Source organism: Procambarus clarkii, chromosome 71, assembly GCF_040958095.1.
Source record: "Procambarus clarkii isolate CNS0578487 chromosome 71, FALCON_Pclarkii_2.0, whole genome shotgun sequence".
NCBI lineage: Eukaryota > Metazoa > Arthropoda > Malacostraca > Decapoda > Cambaridae > Procambarus > Procambarus clarkii.
The window spans coordinates 12,431,487-12,453,733 of NC_091220.1; the positions used below are offsets into that span (position 1 = coordinate 12,431,487).

At 41.7% G+C, this 22,247-nt stretch overlaps 1 protein-coding gene across 1 annotated transcript in view; it reads right to left on the reverse strand.

Annotated features, from left to right (window-relative positions):
- The window catches only part of LOC123745537 (hemocytin), a 246,400-nt gene that overhangs the window by 196,096 nt on the left and 28,057 nt on the right, over window positions 1-22,247 (reverse strand). The window contains 10 exon segments of the mRNA XM_045726149.2: window positions 983-1,094; window positions 1,834-2,030; window positions 2,566-2,758; window positions 3,951-4,146; window positions 9,234-9,465; window positions 12,097-12,259; window positions 14,493-14,611; window positions 15,481-15,643; window positions 18,997-19,139; window positions 21,881-22,035. Coding sequence (XP_045582105.2) covers window positions 983-1,094; window positions 1,834-2,030; window positions 2,566-2,758; window positions 3,951-4,146; window positions 9,234-9,465; window positions 12,097-12,259; window positions 14,493-14,611; window positions 15,481-15,643; window positions 18,997-19,139; window positions 21,881-22,035 — 1,673 coding nt within the window.

A 22,247-nucleotide genomic window follows, 5' to 3' on the forward strand; every position in this document is an offset into this window, starting at 1 on the left:
CATCTTTGTGCCTTTACTCACCATACAAGCTTAGATGTACAGTTATGGTGAACAAAACATGTAGATACTTATATATAACGTCTGTATATAGTGAATTATAGCAAAAACATTATTGTGGGAGGAGAATGTGGGTGAGTCAGATGAGGGAGGGCGGGAGTGGCTGGCTGGTACACGGCGGTCACTCCTCATTACTTTTTGATTCATAATAGCTACTTACTGGTTCGTTATGGTGAACAAAACATGCAGATACTTATATATAACCTGTGCTTATAGTGTAATAACCGACAAAGTATTTGTTCACTGATTGATGAACATAATTGAATCAATAATATGCACACCATATTTTTGAGTACACCAATGATTCACTCATTTTATTATCTAAATATATCAAACTACACACTATTGAATAATATTACAGCAAAAAAAGTATGAAAAATCAATCAGAGACATTGAAATAATTCGGTAATTATCTCTTTGTGGCAACTCCGGCCTGACAGCTTGCGAGCAACAGACCGCCTGGGACGCATGCTGAGTCAGCGCCTATAATTTGCCAGACTTCCCTGCCCTATAGCGAGCAATATATGCCACTTACGATTTTTTTATTATTTTTCCCGTGGTCAGTGAACACAAATTAATAGGTTAGAAAGAAAAAATATTTTTTTTTTTTTCAAAATGACATGCGCCTGTGGGGATGACAGGATATTAAACCCCGAGCATGTTAAGGGTTAAAGCCATATATATTGTTAGGCTAGCATGTATTAGCTTAGGCTATGTTAAGTTTGGTTAGGTTACATTGAGTTGGGATAGATTAGGTTAATTTAGGTTAGACTGAGTATAGTTATGAAGGGATTTAAAATTTATAGGTGAACCGTCTTGTGTCTCTTAAGACTTGCATGCAGTTATATAGACAAGATCTTGCATAAGTACGAAAGCTGAAGATACTAATGAAAGCCAAGATTATAAAGAGCAGGGGTGTTCTCACCAGCAAAGACTCTTGACTTGACGTTCTGACAGTAGTTCTCGGCCTGAGCCTTGATCTCCACGTGCTTGTCGCAAGGACTCGTCTTATCTACCCCTGGTCCGTCTGGGCATACCTGTGAAAGGTAATACACACTTTAATGGTGGTCCACTTGCATGGCAGCTTTGAAAAACACAAAAGGGAGCTCTTGTGCAAATATACAATAAGAACTTGCTAATATGCAGTAATATCTTGCAAAAAATAAAGCAAAATCTTGTAACTAAATTTCTGAAAACATGCAGCTAGTTCATGAAAATTTACATTAAGATGTATCATAAAAACCACACATACACAACCATTTGTTTCTTGATATTTATATGCAAATACAAATGTGTTTTAATACACATTCAAATATATCCATGTGGATACATGTATTTGTGTACCATATGCATGAGGCCATGTGGGGTAATGTATTTGTGTACTGTATGCATGAGGCCATGTGGGGTAATGTATTTGTGTACTGTATGCATGAGGCCATGTGGGGTAATGTATTTGTGTACTGTATGCACGATGCCATGTGGGGTAATGTATTTGTGTACTGTATGCATGAGGCCATGTGGAGTAATGTATTTGTGTACCACATGTTATGAGGGCAGGAAATATACAAAAACAAAACCTAACACTCACATCACAACAGATTATATTAGCAAATTTATACCAGTATTGCCATCTCTACACGACTAATCTCACATGCCAATGTTACCAACTATACCACACTAATCTCGTATGACAATGTTACAATCTCTACACCACTAATCTCACATGACAATGATACGATCCGTACCCCTAAAATCTCACAAGACAGTATCACCAACCTGTGCTGTCTTCCACTTGTTACCAAAGAGTATAGGACTGGTCTCGACGTCTCCCTCAGGTGTGAGGAAGTCGTCGTGCTGGTTGTCGGTGAAGGTGCCGCAGAGGCCGGCCGTCTTGTCCCGGAACTTGGCGGGGGCGTCAACGTAGACGCGGGAGTGGCCATCCCACCACACCGCCAGCCCGTTGGTCAGCTCAACTATCCAATATACATTTACTTTACTACAGCCTTTAGGCAACAAATTTCCGTGCTCTTTTTTATCATATTATATAGCCAATCAATTCTGCTACCATGTGTATATTAAAGAATAAAATAATAATAAAAACAAGTGGAAGGACAAGCAATTATTCTCACAAATTTAGACAAATGATGTGAGTTTCTCCAAGGCTATGGGTTGTACAATTTTACCAGAGATGGTTATAAAAATATTGAAATAATAAAAAGAATAGTAATCTTGTTATGTAAATAAGTAAAAGGTAAACATATTAATATAGTTCAAAAGATATGAAAAAGGACAAAACTGGCAGCAGTTCTCACAGCAAAACATGAGATCAACACTTCCATCACAAGATGGAAGCTCACACTCACTAATTATATATATTTATTACATTTACTGATATTTTACAACAAAAATAATTCAATTACCTATTAAGAAATGTGTGTTTTTACATAAAATTCTCAGTGCTAGACATCTGATGTATGATAGGCAATAAAGACAAAGATAATGTATTACCCAAGACAAACAGATTTGAAGGATTCTTGATATATGCGCCCTTGACCCAAGTAGGCAGTTTCCTGAGCTCATTGCCATTGACAGTGATCTCCCTGCGCTGTTTGAGGTGAATGACAGTTTTCCCTATACGGATCGTCACCGACTTGGTACAAGATGGAAAATGAACCACCTCTGCATTTTGGATGTGCATGTTCTGTAGGGAGAGGAAGAGCTATTGATGCATGTTTACAGGAGAATAACATGTGTTTTAGTACTTGCTCAACTGTCCACAAAAATCCTTAGGCCTTTTAAGAATTTGCAGGTTTTCTTCACAGCTACAACGTCTACATCACAAAATCAGGACCTTAAGACCGAGCTTCTAGCCACCCTCAAAATTCCTAGCTCTTCCATAGGTCTTAGGCATTACTCAAAATTCCTGGGTACCTCCAAACGGCTTAAATACTTATGTTAAAGCCCGTAAGTTTACATCACACTTTACAGGTCTATCCCAAAATTAATAAATCTGTCTCATATTTCTTAGCACTAATACAACCAGTTAACTTACCTCACAATTTCCAAAATTAAATTTCCATTTCTGTTATAATTCCTAGACCTGACTTCAATCCCTAGCTATACCTTATATGCATGAAAAGCCTCAACTCTTAAACATACCTCACAATTATAAAACCGTCCATCAAAATCCCAAAGATTCCCACACAATTATAAAACCGTCCATCAAAATCCCAAAGATTCCCACACAATTCTAAGACCTCCCCTCAAAATTCCAAGAACTTCCCTCACATATAGATGCATATTGGCAACACCTATATTATCTCAACTCTCCCAAGATATACATTTTTATTAGTAAAGAGAAGAAAACAACTTGTTTTCACTTTACTTACAGCACACATGAGACAACTACACCTACTGAATCCCTTCTCAAAGGTCATCTACTCTACTGTTCCCAATAGTAGGTCATTAATCTTATTCCCTTCTGTAAACATGTTATCTACCCGACACTTGCCATAAGGTCATCTACTCTGCTCTTCCCATGAGCATCAACAGAGAATGGGCACTGTAATGTGAGCCTCTAGTACATGTTGTATCAGTAGTCTGGGTTCACAAAACAATTAGGAGAGGCCTACTAAATTGATGATAAACATGGGTTTGATATTAAAGAGTAACATCAGTGCAAATATTAATAAACAAGCAACACTTTCTAGAACAACGACTCCATAAAATTTATTCCTCATGCATTGAAGTAGATTATTAGTATGGTGACCTACAGGTACCAGTCTTTAACTGTGATTTAGCGGTACATGTCTGGTACAATGGTTTAGAGGTACAGTACAATTAAGCACACACATTTGTGTGTGGAGCTCAATAAAGCTGTGATGGATACTCACATCAGAAATGGTGCCAGCGCAGGGCGTGTTCTCGGCCTCGATGCTGAAGTCTTCACCCTGGACCAGGTAGTACGAACACATGCCCATGAAGTCAAAATGGCGGCCATCAAAGGTAGTGTAATGAGGGTCTCCCACCACAGCACAGCGGGCACTGCACTTTACCTCTGTACACACCCACTTTCCTCCCAGGCACGTGCTGTGGACAATATGACATGATCACTTACTCTCCTCCCAGGCACGTGCTGTGGACAATATGACATGATCACTTACTCTCCTCCCAGGCACGGGCTGTAGACAATGTCATGATCACCACTCTCCTCCCAGGCATGGGCTGTGGACAATGTCATGATCACCACTCTCCTCCCAGGCATGAGCTGCACTCATCTAATTGTGATTGCAGGAGTTGAGCTTCAGCTCCTTAGTCCCACCTCTCAACTCTCAATCTTCTAGTGTACAAGTTCCTGAGTCTATTGAACTCTATTATATCTATATTTGAAACTGTGTATGGAGTCTGCCTCCAGCACACCACTGCCTAATGCATTCCATTTATTAACTATTCTGACACCGAAAAATTATTTCACATGTTTTCGTGGCTCCTTTGGATACTCGGTTTCTATCTGTGTCCCCGTGTGCGAGTTTTCCCTTCCAACCCGTATTAAATAATCTGTCTTTATCTACCCTGTCAATTTCCATAATAACTTTTGTGACAATCATGTCTCTCCCCCTACCTCTTCTGTCTTCTTTATGCTGGAGCCGCATACTCCAGGATTTGTCTGACATACATTGTAGACAAGGTTCTAAATGGTTCCCTGCACTAATTTCTGATGTTAGCCAGCCTTGCATCCTCCGCTTATGATATCCTTTTGATGTGGGCTTCAGGAGAGAGATTCAGCATGATATCAACTCCAAGATACTTCTCTCTGCCGGCTTCGTGGACGACCTTATCTCCCATTTATTTGGTACCTTGTGTCAGGTCTCCTGCACCCGCATCTAGCTTTATTACTTTACATTTACTAGAGATAAACTCTAGTAGCCTTTTGTTGGCCCATTCATTCACCGTATCAAGGTTATCTTGAAGCCTCCTGCTTACTTCCATTGTATTAATCCTACTCATAATATTCACATCAACAGCAAACATTGAGAGGAATAGATTTATTTCCTCTGGGAGATCGTTTACACATATCAGAAACAGGATAGGTTCAAGGACTGAACCCTGCAGGACTCCACTAGTGACATCTCGCCACTCCAAGACCTCACCCCTCACAGTGACTCACTGTCTTCTGCTCTTTAGGTATTACCGTATCCAATGGAGAACCTTCCCTTTTCTTCCTACCTGCTTCTGCAACTTATGTACTAGTTTCTTATAGGGTACTGTGTCAAAGGCTTTTTTGGCAATGAAAAAATATGCAGTCTGCCCACCCTTCTCTTTCTTGCCTAATTTTTGTTACCATGTCATAGAATTCTATTAGAGTTGTGAGGCAAGATTTGTCATCTCTGAACCCATGCTGGTGATTTGTTACAAAGTTTTTACACTCCAGATGTTTTACTTTTATTTCTGTGGGGAGCCCCTATGGCTCCCTGGAGCTTATTGAGCTAATGTACTTTATATTAGACCGGGACATTAGCTATGGAGTTCAGACCTACCAGAGACCAGAGCCGGAACCTGGCCCCTTCAGAGAGGTTTCAGGGAGCAATGGCCCTGGAACACCCCCCTGTGGTTGAGGGTTTTCCTTATCTGCCATTGACTGGGGATAGGCACCCAGAAAGGCAACCGTTTTTGGCAACCGTTACGCAACCATTTTTGCCCGAAACACTATGCATACTAGTGGCTTTAGGTACTGTATGTACTACCTCTATCTTTAAGTCAAACAGAATGTTTGTACTGTAACTCTGCAGCTATGTATGTACTTTTCCTAAATAAATTATTATTATTATTATTATTATTATTATTATTATTATTATTATTATTATTATTATTATTATTATTATACTGTATTATTATTATTAAAGGTAAGCATAACAAAACAAACCCTACATGGTAAGAAATTAAAACAAAAAACCGAACAGAGGTAGAAACTCCCTACAATCCCAAGGAAACAAGCAAACAAGCAAACATCACACTTTACTGCCTTACCACTTGTCCGCACAGCCCTCCCCTCCCCTCCCCAAGGGGGGAAGGGGGGGCCCCAGACCTCACCACGCCAGCTGCCCAGCTCTCCAGTTCGTAAGCTAATGTCAACCGGGACAGACGCTTCTCTGGCCTCAAATTCCTGGCCAACGTTTGCCTGTGTGGGGTTCTCTGCTGTCTTGTTGTGGTGTGTGGTGGCCAGGAGTATCTTGAGGTTATCTTGAGATGCTTTCAGGGCTTAGCGTCCCCGCGGCCCGGTCCTCGACCAGCCCTCTTTTTTGTTACACACCCCCCAGGAAGCAGCCCGTAGCAGCTGTCTAACTCCCAGGTACCTATTTACTGCTAGGTAACAGGGGCATCAGGGTGAAAGAATTTTTTTTTACCATTTGTCTCCGCCTCCACCGGGGATTGAACTCGGAACCTCAGGACTACGAATTTGAAGTGCTGTCCACTCAGCTATTAGGTGCCTTAGGTTAGGTTAGGCGTTAGGCAACTACCTCGTCAGTGCCGGGGCTGCATGCGCTTAGGGGCTTCCTTCCCTATGCACCCTGTGAGTACTACCCCTGCATGTCAGAGTTATCTCCCCTGGGGCGTTTGGGAACTGTTCCCGTAGGGGTTCTTGCAGCTCGGCATTTGCCGCGCCATTGGGGCCAGCTGGGGCTTGGGGGCCCTTGTTTGGCCTTGGGTAGGGAGCGGTGTTGTGCTGGTTAGGGCATCAAAGTGTTGCTCGACCTGCCACCTACGCGGCGACCGGTTCCTGTTGCCTCTGGGGACGGTGTACTTTTGCGGGGGTTTTCTTTTCTTTTGTTTTTCTTTGCCTGGTGGGGGTCTGCCTGGTGGGACTATAGTTCCCGATACTGTTTTGGTGGCCCTCTGCTAGGCCCCCGTGCTTGTATACGTCATAGGGGTTTCAGTGTTAGCATCTTCCCCTTGTTAGTTTGGGTGTTAACCGGTTAGCAACATCTTGCCTGGGCGTCCTGTAGTTGTTACCCTATGGGCCCTGGAAAACCCTGTCGGGACTCGGTGGACCCATGGATGCGTCTTCCGAGTTCCTGCCTGCCTTGTGTGGGTTTGAAGGTTGCTGTGTGCTCTTGTCGCAGGGTGACAGTCACCTGTTTTGCCTCCTTCATGCTGCCTGTTGGGTTAACAACAATTTTGACCCGGAGTCTTGCGAGTCGTTTTCTCTGCTTGTGCTCCAGTTTTATTCTGATGATGTTGCTGTTAGGGTACAGGCAGCATCCGCATTGCATGTTAGGTTCCTCGCGGGGCTTATTGTTGCAGGGGGAGGCGTTTTCTTACCCCCTTCCCTGTATGAGTATGATTTGGGTTCGGCTCCTCCCCGGGTATAATTCCAAGCACCTTTGGGTACCTCGGTCCGGTCGGTCCGGAGGTTTTCTACTTCTTGTATCTCCGCAAAGGAGGTTTGGGATGTTCTTGCTGCATACCTCCTGCGAGACCCAGTTTATGCCTCTTTGATGGACCCGTTCTCTTTTGAGTTCGGATCTTCCCAGTTTTGGGTGCGTTTGGAGGTTTAGGAGTCTTCCTGGCTGGCAGACTCCCCATTCTTTTCGTTGGGGGCATGGCATGGGATCTGTCGGACCCGCACGCTTGATTGGCATGAAACTTCTACAGTTCTGCAGGTTTACCTGGGGGGCGCGTTTGAGCACCTTAATGAGTGCTTGTTCGCCCCTGTGCTTTCTCTGGATGTTGGCCTTTTGCAGTGTCGTGTGCAGGTTCCTTCTCTTTCAGCATCGTTGATTGCGTAGGATTTGTGCACCCATGGGCATTTGGCTTTTGGTCTTATGATTCTTTTCCCTTCTCAAGCTGTCTTCTGCCTGGCTTGAGGAGGACGTGGAGGCGTTGAGTGTCGGGCCTCCTCCAGTGATGCCTGGTTGAACATTTCCCTCTTTTAGTTCAGGAACTTCTCCTTGCTCTAATGTGAAGACATCCAGGAATCTTTTACTGAGTTCTTCACACACCTCCTTTTCATTTGTAGTGAAACTGTCTGCCCCAATCCTCAGTTTCATTACATGTTCCTTCACTGTTGCTTACCTTCTGATGTGGTTGTGCAGCAATTTCGGTTGGGTCTTTGGGTCACTGGTAACATTGATGCCACCAGCCACAATATTGCCATATGTAATAGTGGTGCCACAGGTAACAGTGGTGCCACAGGTAACAGTGATGCCACAGGTAACATTGATACCACAAGTAACAGTGGTGCCATAGGTAACAGTGGTGCCACAGGTAACAGTGGTGCCACAGGTAACAGTGGTGCCACAGGTAACAGTGGTGCCATCAGTAATATTGATGTCACAGGTAACAGTGGTGCCACAGGTAACAGTGGTGCTACAGGTAACAGTGGTGCCACAGGTGACATTGATGCTACATCAAACATTTATACCACAGGTAACACAGCATGGAAAACATATCCAGTAAAGTATGCCATATTGTAGAACAAAAAAATTAACACAAAAGATATTTTAAATTAAAATATGGCAGGTCACCTGAAGACAAAATCTCAGTAGTGAGAAAATGGAAGACGGGCTTCATGCTGAAAAAACAGCAAAGGTCTCTACTATATATTCTACAAATGTTTAGTCAATATGTAACTGGTTGAATATACATGCCATAAAAGACTATCGATATAGACATTAACTGAACCCATTATGTGCCTCCGTAACCCTTTCCACTACTGCCCACAGACTGGGTATGGGGTGCATAATAAATGAACAAAATGAAATTAAACGGTACAAAAGCGATTCCATCTTGCAGGTTTCCTAAAAAAAAACAAATAGTATAAGTATTTGCTGAATGGCTTTCAGCAGGCTAAAATACTTCTTCCGACACCTTTAATGCATCATGTGACCATGAAGGTCCTGCACCAACACCTCACAAAAGGCTGTACAGTACCTTGCTACCTCCTCAATTGGCTCCTGAATATGAAGTAAGGTTGTCTCAAATGCCCGAAATCCTACGCATGTTAGTGACTTTGTAAGAATGTAAGAACACCAATGTTATGTACTCTCACAAACCCAATGTAATTCATGTATACAAATAAATAAATAAATAAATAAATAAAATATATAGATATTTGACAAGTGTAGATAGTGTACAGCAATTGTCTAAGACTGCTTTTAGCACAAGAGGCTACTGACCAAGAGTTGCAGTCATTAAACACGATGTCGCCAATGTTGTACTGCTTGTTGTGATAGGTGCAGGGGCAGTTGCTGGGGTTGATGCAGCGGCCGTTGTGAAGCAGCAGGCTGGGGGGACAGTCGCAGCCCTCCACACAGAACTCTGGCCACTCTTCGTCCTCCGCCTGGCCACACCGGGTCTGGCTGGCCTGCATGCACGGGTTGTACACCAGGCCCCCCTCACACCTCAGTGCTGCAGTCACATTAACATTTGTAATGCACTCTATATATATAGTCAGTGCACAGTTATTACATTATTAAATAGGTTGAAATCCTATGCATATAAGATGGATAATGCCATAAAAGTTGTAAATATTTATCCCAATATTTTAAGCACTGTCTTATCAACAAAGGAATCTGTTTAATATTCATTAAGTAACATGAATAACTCAAACATGAAAACAAATTGTTAAAAGAAAATGAAATGACTTTTTTGCAAAACCTTAAAAACTAGTTTAAGATTATATAAATAACAGAACCTTGGGAAGAGCTTTTACAATTGCAGAGGCTGGGTGGGTGTAGTGTGGCGGCAGAACACACAGGGTCAGGCAAGGCTATGGCAGGTATGGATTTGCTGTGACTCGTTTTTTTTTATTAAGTTGCACCTGCTTCCCCTTGTTCAACCATTTTTAATTAGTCGTGTACTTTTTGACTTGTATTTTATTTTGCTACAGGGAGCAGGACAATATTTTCAGCTGAGGACTTGTTTCCTGGACTGTACTTCTCAACATAAATTCCTGTACTTTGTTCTACTTTAAAAATGATGTCAGTTCCTTTCTGTATTCTGCAGCTACACCCACGGCTCGTGCTCTAAGAAACTTGCAAGTTGTTGTATAGGTTTATAATACTGGTAGTGGCAAGTTGTGTCACACTGTGTGCGGCTGATGATCACCCACAGTTAGTGTGCTACAGTGACGCATCTTCCATGTCACTGCAATCTTCATGTAGTGACTTCCACATTATATTTTCCCCAAAAACTTTTCATCACCATTTATTCTAGAACTACTTTGAAGTTTAAGTTTGAACTTAGATTAATATTTTTCCTTCACTAAGCTAAGCACTGTTGACAGTTCACATGAGTGATTTTCCATATAAACACTTTTTCATCAACTAGTCTTCCATAAGACTTTTTATCACTTGCAAATATACTGAAAGTGGTACGAGAGATTTTGGTAACGTCAGCAATGTATGTTGCTATGATGGCGGGCCACAAAATGCAGCTTTGTGGTGCACCACCCTGAAACATTATACATTGCCCGAAACGCATTGCGTAATAGTGGCTTTAGGCATTGTATGTACTAGATCTATCTATATATCAATCCATTAATGTAACATCACTTGTATGTATATACCTTACCTGAATAAACATCTGAATCTGAATCTGAAACATCACATTCATTTTCACTTACAACTAATTTAAGTGCTGTCAGTCAGTGTTAATCAAGCCTACTATTTTTCCCCTATATTTTTGGGGACGATCTTTTGTATGGAGCTTCATCGAACGTCTCTAAGAAAGTCACAAAAAACACATGATCATTGAATTGACAAAGTTTCTAGAAATGTGAATAATTTAATTAAACCATTTTTCACTTCCATGGAGTCATTTGGCGAAGTTTGATGAGGCTGATACGATGCTTTGATTAGGTTGTGTTTTGTTAGGTACCTTATGATAACATCTCTCAGATCAAGATGATGGAGCGTGGATAGTTTCCTTGTGCGCACTCTCTTCATTTTTTGAAGATTGGGGCAAACATTAGCATATTTAAATTGTTAAGCAAATCGTCTTTGGCACTGATGGTGTTTTGGACTGAAATTTATCAGCCTCTCGTATTACAGTATATTTGGACTAAACACAGCAAGATGATAGGAATTATTATGAGACTTGTGAAGGTCAGCATATTCTAATTCAGCAAAAAATTTAGCAGTGTAATGACCAGGGTGGTTCATAGAGAAAAACAAGGGAGAAAAACAAGTACATAAAAAAGAATGCATGTTCAAGTCACTCCAATGCTTTAAAATGATTTTCATTGATATATCACGCCATTGTGATTTCTCTGTCAACAAGTTCATATCTCGTGTCAGCTGGTTGGTCCCGGGGTTTTTACAGCGCTGCTGGCGACATGATTAGTTGAGAATATGTAAACTACTGACTATGTTTCAACACCTTACAGGTTGAAGTTACCTAAGTATTGAATAGCCAGTAGGAATGTATATTTATAATTTTTTTAATAACTGGCAAGTTAACTTTATGGAAGGAACAGTTACAGTAGGAGAGTTTTTCCAGTATGCTGCCTGGGGGAGGCAGGGTAGATTCAATTGGTGTATATCAGTCTCAGGAAAACTATGTAGCTGACATGCATCACTAATGGTCCGTAAGTCGTTCCAATAAGATTGTTGCCACCATGTTATATATATGTGTATGTGTGTGTTTGTATGTAGCACTCTGCATCTGGCGTACAGGGCACCTTAACCACTCGACCAACACGACCGAACAAAAGAGGATGGTAGCCGAGGCTAATTCCCCATCCAACCCCGCCGGCACTCTGATGGTAATCTTGGGCATGGTATTTTATCAAATCACCTCATTCTTTGGGGCACACGAGAGGAACACAAATGCGAACAAGCCTGAACGGTCTCCAGGCATATATGCAACTGAAAACTCACACCCCAGAAGTGACTCGAACCCAAACTGCCAGGAGCACTCTGCGTCTGGCGTACAGGACACCTTAACCACTCGACCAACACGACTGGACAAAGTTGCATATATGATTTGAACACAAACATATTGTAAAGAAATATAGATAAATGTGGGTTAGAAACTTACGGCACAAGTCCGGTGAGCGCCATGATCCAGTTATTTCCCCAGTGTTGACACATTCTCTGGAGAAGGCGGCGAAGGACTGGCAGGCGCACGTCTCCCGGTCCTGGGAGTCACAGCCACAGTAGTCCCAGCGGCAGGTGTTGACAAAGGGCTCCACGTTCACCGCCTGCATACACACACACATGGTTCTTTACCCGCCACAACACTACCTATGTTAACCATTATAAGTATGCAACAGGTTTTCAAAACACAACAAAACTGCAGCCTCAGTTTACCTATCAAATAAAGAGACAAGGAAAAATTGCAGTGTATTTATTCCTAAGTAAAATAATTGTTGAGTTGGTGACTTATTAAAATGGTGTGCAGCCTCGCACACCAGTCTCACTTGAGGCTCCCACTTTGAATGCATGCAGGAGGTATGAAGTATTATAATTCACTTCATATTCTAGCCTGTGGTGCAACCCGTTCTCTTGAGTTTTCACAATGGACTAAATACAGGGTACTAAGACGTGAGATCCCAAGACACTTACCTAACCAACCTATCCATAGAAAACAGAGGTGTTTGTGAGCTGCTATCTTACATCGTACCCCGTATTTTGGGGATAATAGAGTACAAAATGCGGTGTAATGTTTTTGAGGACATGTTGGTATGTAACCAAGGTTTGTTGGTGCCCTTGAGAACACCTCGTGTCACTGATGCGAATGGTTAACGTGTTGTGATTTATCTAACACCTTGATCTTCTGCAGGTGATCCATGTGTTGAATTTCACCTCCCTTTATTACCTTGAGATGCCGTAAGCCAAAGGTGACCAAGGTGTTGTGACTCACCTAGTTTAACCATCTTTCTGTGTCGATGAGTACCCATAAAAGACCAGGCTCTCTGCTAAACTGTGAGGAAAACGAAACACCAGCAATTTTCAGACATTTTCATTTGGGTTCAAGAAATGAATATACACAACTCACGAGAACAAATGCCATGTAAATAGCAACATGAGGCTTAGAAGTGAAGTTAGAGAAACTGATTAAGGAAACTTATTTTCTCGTAACATCAAGAACGTCAAAAGATGAGAAAGCAATACACAAAGTACGAATGGGAGTTGGGTATTGATGAAGAAATTGAGACGTGAACTATTATATTAACTACAGAACTCCCAACTTCTTGGGAGGTAAGTTCAAATATCCAAAGAATGCAAGATTTCTAGGAATAGCCTCAAGTAACTATAATGTGTACGATAATAACAGGAGGCTGCCTCAAGCTATTTTAATATCTAAAATGTTAAAGAGTTAGGTAACTGTTGTGGGTTGCATTCTGGGAGAGGTCAGTCATCAGCTAAGGATAGAGGTGGCAAAACTATGGAACGCGTGCCCAGGGTGGCACGCATGCAAATGTTGCTGGCATGCAGTGCCACCCCTTGATTCTTTAAACCCCATCCATAATAAAGATTATCATTAATGCCAAATGAAGCAGCAAATGGGGAAACAGACATTCAGAGTTTTGAAATGCAATTTGCAAGCATCATTGATTCAATTGTTGATCATTTTTTTTGTCAGATTTACTAAATTCAGGTCATTTGCAGAAATTCAGGTAATTTGCATCTGCAAAATTCATCAAAATTCATTTAAATTCATCAAATTCATCTAGTAACATTAGACAAACAAATTGGAAATGTTGCAGTACATTAATTTGGGTAATTTTGAGATGCAATTGCCTGCTTTACAAAGCAGCTCAATTTGGAGACAAAAGTTTGTTAAGAGCTGAATTATAAAATATTGAAAGAAATCAATTAGTGATTGGATTATGGGAGAAAATTGCACAAAATGAGGTTTTGAAACTGAAAATTCTGGCAATGCCAGTATTAACAGTATTTTATCGACATATTCATGCGAGTCATTATTTCCAATGATGAGCTTTGTCCAGTCTATTATAGAAGTAGACTTACTGATGAAACAAGTGCTGCAGGCATTGCTCAAAAGAACCAATGACCGACACCAGGCTTATAGGGGGCTTGACAGCTGAGTGGACAGTGCTTCAGATTCGTAGTCCTGTGGTTCCGTGTTTGATTCTCGGTGGAAACAAAATGGGCAGAGTTTCTTTTACCCTGATGTGCCAGTTCACCTAGCAGTAAATAGGTACCTGGGAGTTAGACAAATTCTATGGCTGCTTCCTAAGGGTGTGTAACAAAAAGGAGGCCTGGTCGAGGATCAGGCCACGGAGACGCTAAGCCCCGAAATCATCTCAAGAAAAAGTTGCGAGGGACTATACTGGTGTTACATGGTGTAATACCAGCAGGAGAAATATAACACTATATGAGGTTGGAAATTGCAACTTCCTACATGGCAAGCTGGTCCAGGGCATCTTCACAAAGAAGGCAATGCAAGTGAGAGAGGAAATAACTCACCTGACGACATCTGTTGAACCTCTTGTCATTAATTAGCCGAGAGCAAAACTGATCCGCCTGGTAAGCCACAGAGATGTCTTCACAAGGATGTGTCGTATTTGGTTCTCTCAGACACGACTCTGTGGAGACAACAGTTTCTCAGGTAAATTATTATAGATCCTGTAATAATCCACAGAAGATCATCTGTCGTGTTGCGAATTGGAGAATGTTCATCGATAACGTAATTTGGTGAGACAATAAAAGTACATTAATTACATGTACCCACAAATTTATATATATAAACATTATTCATTGTATGTACACACATTCATAAATATGCACGCAAATGTATTTGTGTATGGTGCATATCTGGATATACTGAATATATGTCTGAATGTATTCAACTATGGTTGCTTACAACAAGCTCCATTCCTTGGATTCCACCCCATAACCATGAATCAATGTAAGTAACGTTTGTGTGGCTGCTGGAGTGCATGTATGTTTGTGTGGCTGCTGGAGTGCATGTATGTTTGTGTGGTTGCTGGAGTGCATGTATATTTGTGTGGCTGCTGGAGTGCATGTATGTTTGTGTGGCTGCTGGAGTGCATGTATGTTTGTGTGGCTGCTGGAGTGCATGTATGTTTGTGTGTGCTGTGAAGATGGGACACCACGAGCATAGCTCTCATCCTATAACTACACTTAGGTAATTACACTCAGGTAATTACACACAAACATGAATCCACACAGATATCCACCCACAGAAGCATACACAAATACAAACATTTACCCACATAAACATACACCCACATAAACATGCACCCTCATAAACATGCACCCTCATAAACATGCCCCACTTAAACCTACCCCACACTAACATGCCCCCACACTTTATTCATCAGGTAAATTAATAGAGTTTATTGTTATTTGGAGAGAGGTAATGAGTCAAGATATAAAGACTATAATAAAGCTCAAGAGATGTTATACCAATCATCATGGCAGGAATACTAACCCCCTAAGATCCCAGCCTTCCAAGAGTACAAGAAGGAGTGAATGTTGGTCACTGGAGTGCCATCAGAGTTGCTCCAGTCATTGTCGGGATGACCGTCCAGCCGACCACACAGTCCAGATGTTTGGTTCCACTGCACCTCGCTCAGGTCCGCCACCACCAAGTTCTGAAACCCAGTCACATATATCTATCATACACCTCAAGCACCACCTATATTCACCTCCACTTGTTATGACGTACACATGAGCTAACCTTATCCTGTAGGTATTCAGCCCGTCCTCTCACAACGTAACAAAAATGGTGTATTAAGTTGGTTGAACCTACTCTAATCATAGATTCACGAATAGAAAATGAGGCAGCCTGTCAATTTTGCGAGTTGCAGGGATTTAATTAATCTTCCCTGTAGCTTGGGTGCTGCCTGTTACAGAAAGCTATCAGGATGTGTTAACTCCTCTCACCAAAATTAAAATTGTGATTTAAAAGTATAATGTATTAAACTGTTGCAGGAGGAACGAAACCGACGATAGTTGGTGTAGTTTGGCCCAGAACTGCGCAATTGATGCCAGGAAATGAGAGCCAATCAGAGTCGCCGACTGAGACAACAAGCACACCGATAAATTTGGGTGTAGTCAGTGCTCTACTCAGTCCAGGGGCATGAACATGAAAAGCTGGGCTTACAGTCCCAGCTCGTACCTTCAAACAAAGACCCAAAAGTGATTCCATGCACCCGCTAGGAGTGCATGGAATCACTCTTGGCGGGTGCTTGGTGGTCTCACTTAAGATTAGTGTGTGTATGTGTGTTGTGCAAGTTTTATTGTGGCAGCTATTGCTGAGGGAAGGAAGTGTTCAAGCTGTTATTGTTGAGTATTCTTTACAGGGAACATTGCCTATAATTATTGTTCACGTGATGGGAACTCCGTTTAAAGGTAAATATTATCGTCACTTATGCATAAATGTGTCTGGGTACAAGACTCGTTTTCAGGACTGAATTATCTCGAAGTAAACATTTGAATATTTTTTTTTATATCACGTCTATGTTGTTGATTTCTTTCTGTTAGCGTTTGCTTGGGCTTACTTGTAATTTTACGATGACATTAATTAAGCATAACATTTGTGGTGCTTGTTTAAATGTTAATGAAACTATAGCCTAGTGGTCATTGTTTCTGTTTATTAAGAGACACCTCAGGGAGAATGAGTCTTAGTTTACATTAGAGGGCGTTGATACCACGTTAGTCTGGGGATGTGTGCACAGTACATAGGTTATTAGCACTTACTGACAGTTTCTTCTGGTTGGAAGGAAAAGCATTCCACCTGCCTAGCATAGCCCCTCTAGTAATCTAGAAAGTTTCAGGACAAGACGTGGAGGCTCTGTAAATACTAATTTACGTTGTAGTGTAGTAGGTTCGTTATTCCATTATTTATTTATATATATATATACAAGAAGAAACAATGGGGGTTAAACAGAGAACATAGAATTTAAGTTGAATTTACATTCTCGTTAAGCCACTAGCACGCATAGCGTTTTGGGCAGGTCCTTAAACTAACAGATAATTTTTAGATAATTAACAGTAAAATTGACAAAAAAATTTTTTTTTGAGATATATACAAGAGTTGTTACATTCTTGTACAGCCACTAGTACGCATAGCGTTTCGGGCAAGTCCTTAATCCTATGGTCCCTGGAATACGATCCCCTGCCGCGAAGAATCGTTTTTTCATCCAAGTACACATTTTACTGTTGCGTTAAACAGAGGCTACAGTTAAGGAATTGCGCCCAGTAAATCCTCCCCGGCCAGGATACGAACCCATGACATAGCGCTCGCGGAACGCCAGGCGAGTGTCTTACCACTACACCACGGAGACTGTCGCTCCGTGTTTACAGTTTATTTTAAATGTTTACAGGTATTTTACAGCTTTACTTTACAAGTACATTGCAAGCAATTTTGACACAAACAGACTAGAATAAAACACAATAATGAACAAGGATTACTAGGTATATTAGAAAAACATCTCAGGGTTATACATTGGTTCAATGAAGCACAATATGAGGATCATTACAAGGAATAACGCAGTAGAATATGCACTCAATACAGCATGATATCAGATGATCTAAGATTACAATGGTAAAGTAATATGGCTTAGGTACAAATATTGAGGGATTGGGTAGCACTAGAAACAGTGCGAAGAAAAGCTCTAGGTAGAAGATTATGAAGATAATATTAGGTATTTTTTATTTTTATTTTTGAATAAGGCAAAAGTTGGATAGCTTTTCAATTCATTAGGGAGTGAGTTCCATAGACTAGGTCCCTTTATTTGCGTAGAGTATTTACATAGATTACCTGAATTTACCCAAGGGTCACTAACACTAGTGGCCACGACGAGGGCAGGAAGCCACCATCTTGTCATATGTCCCCTGTGAGAAGGTGACCTCCGGCCGACTTCTCAGCTAGCTTACATTTATTAGATAGTAGAAGAAAGAGGTATTTTGGCCTTTGAAAATTTCTGAGATCTATCTTCCTTGTTATAGGAGATATGAGGTCAAAATTAGGGGTCTTTGGAATCTGTATGCCTTCAGCATCCCAAGGAACCAACCCTCGTTGTGGTAGCCATTCTCAGGGATTAGTTACAGGTTTTCCCTGAATTCTGTACAGTTGGCCCATGGCAACAGCAAGAAGGAATAAGGGGGGACTGTGTTTCAAGTGTCTAACGGCTCCCTGCCGGTGACGTGATGTCACCAGCCGACTTCGTCTTGATTGGGTCCCGCACCTATGGCCTTAAGCCCTCGCACATCGCTGATTGGTCGAGCCTGGCACTGCAAGGGGAGCCGCAGCATCGAGTTTTCCCGCCCGAGGCGTTATTCTGTGTTTGAACGGCGAGCTGCTAGGATGTGGAAGCTTGGTCCTGGCCAAGACCTCTGTTCCTCCTGTCTATACCTACGCTCGTCCAGCTGAATTTGATCCCACACTGTCCCCCACTGCAGTTGCAGAATCCTACAGTAGCGGGGCGCCGTTAGAGGTCAATATAAAGAAGAGTGAAATCCTAAGCCATCACATGGTACTCCACAGGAGCGACCAGACTGTGTCAAAGTGTATCTGTTATTATCGGCTAGGGTATGAGCGATCCATCATCCTATTGCTCAGTAACTGTGAGAAAAGAAGAATCAAGTAGTGATTCCAAATGTTTGAGTTTAGATCGTGTTTAGATAATATCGTGGTATCGTGGTATTGATAATTTAGATAATAGATTTAAATAGATTATTTTAGATTTTGTATTCAGGTAAAGGTACATACATTGAGTTACATACATAATGTTAGATTGAAAGATAGAGATAGTACATACAACACCTAAAGCTTTACTTTATTATTTAAGGACAAGGGTCGTAGGGGAAACCTTGCTCTATTGAATACGGGCGAAGATAAGAGTAGCCTAGTTACTCCCCATTTGCTAAATATTTCACTGCAATCTTGGTCCAAATACCACTCCACCCACTCCTCTGACCCCACACAGTGCTGGTGACTTACTTTCATGTCCCACTTGATGGTCAGTCCCAGGCCAGACACCTTGACCACCACGAAGTGTGCCACTCTCTCCGACACAACACCGTTCATCTGACCAGGGATGGCCAGGTTGGTGTCCCGGTAGGCCAGACTTGGCTCACCCGTCTCTGTGGACACAAGCAGCTCTGGTTACACATGGCGGTGTGTGTGTGTGTGTGTGTGTGCAGGGGGGGGGGGGAACTCAGACATTTCTTTAAGGAATTTGACTGGAAAGACTTGCTGTTAGGACATGAAGTAAATGAGATGAAAGTCAAGTTTTGTGAAATATATGATAAAGGCACAAAAAAATTTATACCTAAGCAGAGATGCAGAACTAGGAAACAGGATTGGTTCGACAGAAATTGCAAGAGGGTCAGAGACCAAAAGACACAAAAATGGAATCAATATAGGAAGAGGCCAAACCCACAAACATACCAGCGATACAAAGAAGCAAGAAACAACTACACAGCAGTGAGGAGAGAGGCAGAAAGAAATTTTGAAAAAGGGATTGCGGACAAATGTAAAACAGAACTAGGTCGATTCTTTAAATTCATAAACAACAAATTACAGGTAAAGGATAATATTCAGAGGTTGAAAATGGGAAATAGATTCACAGAAAATGAAAAGGAAATGTGTGAAACATTAAACAAAAAGTTCCAAAGTATGTTTGTACAAAAGGAAATCTTCAGGGAACCAGACACAATAAGAATTCCAGAGAACAACATAGAGCACATAGAGGTGTCAAGAGACGATGTGGAAAAAATGCTCAAGGAGCTAAGTAAGAACAAAGCAGTTGGTCCAGATGGAGTTTCACCATGGGTTCTGAGAGAATGTGCACCTGAGCTCAGCATTCCACTTCAACTGATTTTTCAGGCATCTTTGTGTTCAGGAGTTGTAGCTGATATGTGGAAAAAGGCTAACATAGTTCCAATCTACAAAAGTGGCAGCAGGGAAGACACCCCCAACCCCCTCAATTATAGACCTGTATCATTGACAAGTGTAACAGTCAAAATATTGGAAAAAATAATTAAAACTAAATGGGCTGGAACAGTTGCAGAAAAACGTTATAATATCAGACAGACAGTATGGTTTTCGATCTGGAAGATCCTGTGTAACAAATTTGCTCAGTTTCTATGATCGAGCCACAGAGATTTTACAGGAAAGAAATGGTTGGGTTGACTGCATCTATCTGGACCTAAAAAAAAGAAAGGCTTTTGACAGAGTTTCACAAAAGAGTTTCTTCTGGAAACTGGAACATATTGGAGCAGTGACAGGTAAGCTTCTAACATGGATGAAAAATTTCCTGAGAGAAAAATGAGAGCCATAATCAGAGGCAATGTATCGGACTGGAGGAATGTCACAAGTGGAGTACCACACAGTTCAGTTCTTGCACCGGTAATGTTCATTGTCTACAAAAACGATCTACCAGATGGAATACAGAATTATATGAACATGTTTGGTGATGATGCTAAGATAATAGGAAGGATAAGAAACCTAAATGATTGTCATGCCCTTCAAGAAGACCTTGACAAAACAAGTGTATGGAGCACCACTTAGCAAATAGAATTTAATGTGAATATATGCCATGTTATGGAATGTGGAATTGGAGAACATAGACCCCACACAACCTATAAATTATGTGAGAAATCTTTAAAGAATTCTGACAAAGAAAAAGATCTAGGGGTGGTTCTAGATAGAAAACTGCCTTCTGAGGACCATATTAAGAACATTGTGCGAGGAGCCTATGCTACACTTTTTAACTTCAGAATAGCTTTTAAATACATGGATGGAGAAATACTAAAGAAATTGTTAACGACTTTTGTTGGACCAAAGCTGGAATATGCAGAGGTTGTATGGTGCCCATATCTTAAGAAGCACATCAACAAACTGGAAAAGGTGCAAAGACATGCCACTAAGTGGCTCCCAGAACTGAAGGGCAAGATCTACGAGGAGAGGTTAGAGGCATTAAATATGCAAAAACTAGTAGAAGAAAAAGAGACAATATGATCACTACGTACAAAATAGTAACAGGAATCAAAAAAATTGATAGGGAAGAATTCCTGAGACTCGGAACTCCAAGAACAAGAGGTCATAGATTTAACCTAATGAAACAAAGCTGCCAGAGAAATATAAGAATATTCACTTTTGTAAACTGAGTGGTAGACGGTTGTAACAAGTTAAAAGAGAAGGTGGTGGAGGCCTAGACCGTCAGTAGTTTCAAAGCGTTATATGACAAAGAGTGCTGGGAAGACGGGACACCACGAGCGTAGCTCCCATCCTGTAACTACACTTAGGTAATTACACTTAGGTAATTACCTGTGGCCTGGAGTACATACTCATCATCCTCTAGAGTGGGACCAACAAGTGGGACCAACCAGAGGGAGCAGTAAGTGGGACTCACCTGTGGCCTATAGAACATACTCGTCGTCCTCTAGGGTGGGACCAACAAGTGGGACCAACAAGTGGGACCAACAAGTGAGAGCAACCAGTGGGGTCAACAAATGGGACCAACCAGTGGGATCAATAAGTGGAACCAACAAGTGAGACCAACCTGATTCAATTTGAAACCTGATTCATAGCGCCAAAGTCAATAAAATATCAAAGTGAGAACCCGTGGGTTACCCTTACTAGTGATACGTGACTTGAGGAGCTCGACGCCTCAGCGGATAGAGACTTCAACATTGTGTTGAGGTCCTGGCGGTTGCTCCCGCCTTTCTAAGGTCAATCCTAAAGGAAAAATCTCACACCTAGCAACAAGATAACATGACTAAGCAAGACGATAACATGACTAAGCATGAAAATATTATGGCGTAGCAAAGAAGATAACATGACCTAACAAGAACAAGTGGGACCAACACGTGGGACTGACCTGTGGCCTGGAGAACAAACTCGTCGTCCTCTAGGAAGATCTGGATGACTTTGGGGCAAGATGACCCTTGACAGCCGTCAGCCGTGCGTAAGTTGACGGTGAAGGTTCCATGGGTCGAATCCTTCACCAGGGTGTAGGGACACGAGCTCTCGAAGCTGTCAAGGGAACACATGGTTATGGGACAGGGTCTCGACATTGTCAAGGGAACACGTGGTTATGATACGGCGTCTCAAAACTGTCAAGGAAACATGTGGTTAAGGCACGGGGTCTCAAACCTGTCAAGGGAACGCGTGATTATGGCACGGGCTTTTGACACTGTCAAGGGAACACGTGGTTATGACACGGCATCTCAAAACTGTCAAGGAAA